We start from the raw sequence: 4,727 nt of genomic DNA, 5'->3' as shown, positions 1-4,727 counted from the left end.
ACCCCGAAGTCCTTGATTGTGATAAAATATAACTAAACATTCTGTTATCACTGAACGTTCGAACTGTTACGAGCGTAATATCTACCAACGTTTTGATGTGTAAACTTTTCACCTACTAAATACTGCAGTTTGCATACATTAAGACGACATTTTAATATTCAACGCGGATATATTTTTTATCTCGTTATTACTTTCCCAACGAGGTGGACAGTACGACATTGCTGGGAATCGCCAAAAACTAGCGACCCACGGGTGTGGATTTTCGAACTCCCAACAAAACACCTTTGAGACAGTAAGAGCAGTGGACGTCGATCGGTTGAAGCGATGATGATAATGATGATGATTACTTGATTCTCGTGAGCCAAATGCTATGATGATATGGACAGTTTTGCTGAGACACTTATCCTTATCCTTATTCTTCCTAACTAATATTATAAATGTCAATGTAAGTTTGTTTGTTACGCTTTCACGCAAAAACTACTTAACCGATCCTCATGAAACTTTGTACACACATTCTTGGAAGTGTAAGAAGTAATATAGGGTTATTTTTTTACCGACATTAAGCTCGGTTTCTTTGGGAGAGAGGATGAGTGTTTGACGATTTTACACCATAACTCCGACAAATTATAACCGATTTAAATAATTATTTTTGTACTATTGAGGTTATAATATGTGTTTAATATCGCGCAAACTGTTGTTGGAGATAGAGGACAGAACTCCTCAGCGGACAGGAGCAAACCCCTCATTTAAGGCTTTTTTAGATGTACAACTAAATTCAATGCCACATCAAAAAACAAAATCAAACGCAGACGAAGTCGCGGGCAACAGCTAGTACTAAATAATTTATAACACTTATTCTCACGGTGCATACAAATGCACTGTATACTTAAGCGAATCCAAGGGTGTAAAATCAATCCATGAAAAAATTTGGTTATCATATTTTATTTGTTCTATATACTAAAAACGCATTGTGATTTTTTTATTATTGTTACGCTATTGGCTAAAATACAGGTACATTTATATCAATATTATAAGACAAATAAATAAAAACATCTATAGAATATTCTTCTTTTTGTTCTATTTGCCGACCAAACAACTATACTCTTCTTCCCTGCAAGCAAAAAACGAATATAAATACCTGATTTCTTTCTTTGAATTACATTATTTTCAATATTTTTTTTACGCAAGTGGAATTAAAAAGAACATTTATTTTTTACTACAACTAAGCCCTAGACTGCAATCTCACTTGCTCGTAAGTGATGATGCAGTCTAAGACCGGGCTAGCCTGTTAGGAGTATGGCAGTTATAGTAAACCCATACCCCTTGTGGGTTTCTACGCGGCATCGTACTAGAACGCTAAATCGCTTACGTCTGTGTCGGTAGGTTGATGATTAGCCAAGGCCAAAACCTCCTACCAGACCAGATCAGAAAAAAATCAGAAAATATCGATCGAATCGCCACTAATGAAACCACAGCGATAACGACTGCGCCAGGATGGTAGTGAAATCGATCAGTGTATTATAAAACCTTTATATAATACCTAACATGGACAGGGGCAATAAACTTGATACAATGAGCGCTGTACGTAGGTCTATTTGTGAATGGTCGTTCTGATTAGGTTTTTTATAGTAAATTAAATTACTACCCAATTACACCTATACGTTTTAGTTGTATCGAGGTCCATGATAGTTCATGAACATTCTAAGAGATGGCGCTTATTTAGTTGTGTAGCATATTAGTGTCAAAAATTTAAATATATATACAATGACGTTACATGTACAATGCTTTCTAGCCCCAAAGTAAGCGTAGCTCGTGTTATTGGTACTAAGGTGACTGATGAATATTTTTATGAATAACATAGATATATACTTATAGTATACAAATAAATACCCTGACACTGAAAAACATTCATGTTCATAACACAAATATTTTCTTCAAGTTGTGGGAATCGAGCCCACAGCCTTGGACTTAGAAAGCAGGGGGCTGCCCGCTGCGCTAATCGCTCGTCTTAAATGGTTCGTAGCACAATTATCATGAATAATCAATTGCTTATAACAGTCCTCTGCTGAACTAAAAGCCAACGCCAAAAAATTTCATCGCTTGGTGGACGGATTAGAGATGGCAGTAGATTGTTGTAGAAAGTATCGCAGAGAACGCTGCTGCCCGTTTTCCGTTATATTCCCTTAGTCGGCTCGTATGACAAGAGACATCTGCCGTCACCACACAGCGTAGCACACGATGCCTGAAAGATGTATAAACACTAACGTCATCTGCTCAGGATCCTGTTTGCTCTGTAGCATCAGTGACAAGGCTGCTTTAGAAGTCCGTTTCTTCATCCTTTCAACTTGCACCAAGTCGTTCATCATACGCTCTAGAATTTAATACGTATGATTTAATGGGAGAATGACGTAGTTGATTATCTACTATCGTGGAGAATATCGCTTAAGCACATCGCCATGACCTCCAGCTTATTAATATCCCACAGCTGGGCTCAGCTCTCCTCTCCCATTGGAGAGAGATTTTTAATCCAATGCGGATAAGGTTGCCAGGTGGCCAAACTACCCAGTAATAGGACAGACCAGCCAGTTCGGCCGGAAATTTGGGTAAAAGGCCGGGCACTCTACATTACTGAGGATATGGTGACTTAGCAAAGATTTATTTTGCAAAATGAAGCTTTTTTTTATTACCCGTCACAGTCAAGCTGGACACCGTTTATTATTGCCGGACACGCAATTAAAAAGCCTAACTATGTCCGGCTTTCTTCGGTCGCCTGGCAACGCTAAATGCGGATCATAATCGTTATATCGTCATAAAAGACTGCCGACCCGCAATATTAATTAATATCATACTGAAGAGATGTAGATACAAATCGTTATTAATCTATATACTTATCCCTAATCCTAGTTAATATTATAAATACGAATGTGAGTTTGTTTATTTGTTACACTTTCAAACCTTAACTAATCAACCGATCCTAATGAAACTCTGCTGCTACTTTTTTGGGTTAGGAGAAAAAGACATAGGATACCTTTAATCTAGAAAAAAGTACTGTTCCTTAAGTGACATAAAATATCGACAGTAACGATAGCGAAGTTACGAACAAAAGCTTGTATTATCATAATTTGTTCTCCGACAAACAAACCGCCAACGGAATTTTATACTGACTTTTAGTCCTTTTGGCAGCTGCTCTTTTTCTAAATTCTGGCAGCCACGCTGGCATGTTAAAATATTCTATACCCTCTATTGGTGCGTATGGATCTGGAAGAAGAATCAAAATATGTATAAGAAGCCTACAAGAATGTCACATTCCAAATAAAAACGGCACAAAATCGCAATTTCATAGTTTAAATAAGTAAGCTTAGTGCGAATCAGGATCATTCCTGATTCGTACTAAGCTATGAAGATTCATTAAATTTAAAGTACATGTTTTAATAATTAATTCATTAAATTAATCATTTTACGGTTTAAAGATTTTTTTTTATAATTAGTAAAATCAAGTTAGGAATCATATTATAAGAGACTCCATTTCACAAACGACTTTTGTATCTTCGATTTTATAAGTATGTCTACTTTTGAAACTCCTAAAAACTATAATGCGTTGCTACAGTAACTACACATATTTATTTAATTTTTCACGGAAGGATTCGCGTGATTTAAGTTTATTTTTTGAACTCTCTTCTTTGTTTTTAAAATTAATGTATTACTAACCCCAAATGTATGATATAACTGGATCTATCTTCAAAGCGTCTCTACTTCGTGCACGCATGGTATCTGCAAATAGAGAAAAAGTTTTAATCAAAATCATCTTAAATTATAAAATCCTTAGGAATGGATCTAGCTTCCATTCCCCCTAAACCTACCCCACAGGGTATTTTGTAAATAATGGATAACATTTTGTTACTGCTACCACTACTATATAAAAGTCCACACATAAGTGTTTAAAAAACATATTGCCACTCGTTCGCCCAAAGAGCCAAAAGTTTCTATTTTCTGGCATAATGTTCCAGAAAAGATAGGCTCATGCCATTTTATCTGAAAGTAGGTACCTATTGCCAAAAAATGAGATTTAATCTATAAGATATCTATAAATGTCAAGACTTTAGCAGTGCACGCGTTTTTCCTCTAATAGGAACCTAAGTCGGTTCGTTTAAGCATTTGTTTATTTAGCTAACTTATATCATAATTAATCATTGCACAATATATCTACCGTCATAAAGTTTTGGTACGTCTTACTAGGTGGAAAATATCAAGCAATTTACTGGACACATGTAGCAAAAGGTCGTGTTATGGATTCCCTACAAAAAAAGTCCGGCAGTGGCCACCATCAGTTGAAATGGTTATGATGATAGAAAAATTTTGCTCACCTTTGTATAAATTGAAGCTGTCGCTCTCTACATTTGAGCTCCTCACTACGATCGCGAGGAGAGGTAAGATAATTAAAATAAATGACTCCCGCATATTAGACGTAGGTATATGAAGAGAAATGATGCAACTCGGTTTACCAGCCCGACGAATTCTGGCGGGTTGAATACAGATCCGCTTTTATATTAGCAGGAAAAGGTCGGGGTTTGTTTTGATATCTGCCTTAGGGTTAGCGGAAAAAAGTAGGATATGTATTAAGTTCGATTCTAACTGCGGTCTTTTTCAAAAGTTTATTTATATCAAAGGATTTGCTTTGATTATCTAAACTAGTAGAACTAATGATTATTTATGCCCGGTTTTGGAAA

General features: G+C 36.1%; 1 protein-coding gene across 1 annotated transcript; it reads right to left on the bottom strand.

The window, feature by feature from the left end:
* Positions 1-1,077: 1,077 nt before the first annotated feature.
* Positions 1,078-4,458, bottom strand: LOC120627156. Its single transcript, XM_039895029.1, has 5 exons — positions 4,365-4,458; positions 3,709-3,771; positions 3,166-3,258; positions 2,266-2,371; positions 1,078-1,111 (listed from the first exon to the last, which is right to left on the bottom strand). The coding sequence occupies exons 1-5, from the start codon at positions 4,456-4,458 to the stop codon at positions 1,078-1,080; spliced, it is 390 nt and encodes a 129-aa protein (XP_039750963.1).
* Between the last annotated feature and the right edge of the window lie 269 nt (positions 4,459-4,727).

The sequence above is a fragment of the Pararge aegeria genome, chromosome 10 (genome assembly GCF_905163445.1).
Source record: "Pararge aegeria chromosome 10, ilParAegt1.1, whole genome shotgun sequence".
NCBI classification, from domain to species: domain Eukaryota; kingdom Metazoa; phylum Arthropoda; class Insecta; order Lepidoptera; family Nymphalidae; genus Pararge; species Pararge aegeria.
This window is presented reverse-complemented; position numbering and strand designations above follow the sequence as displayed.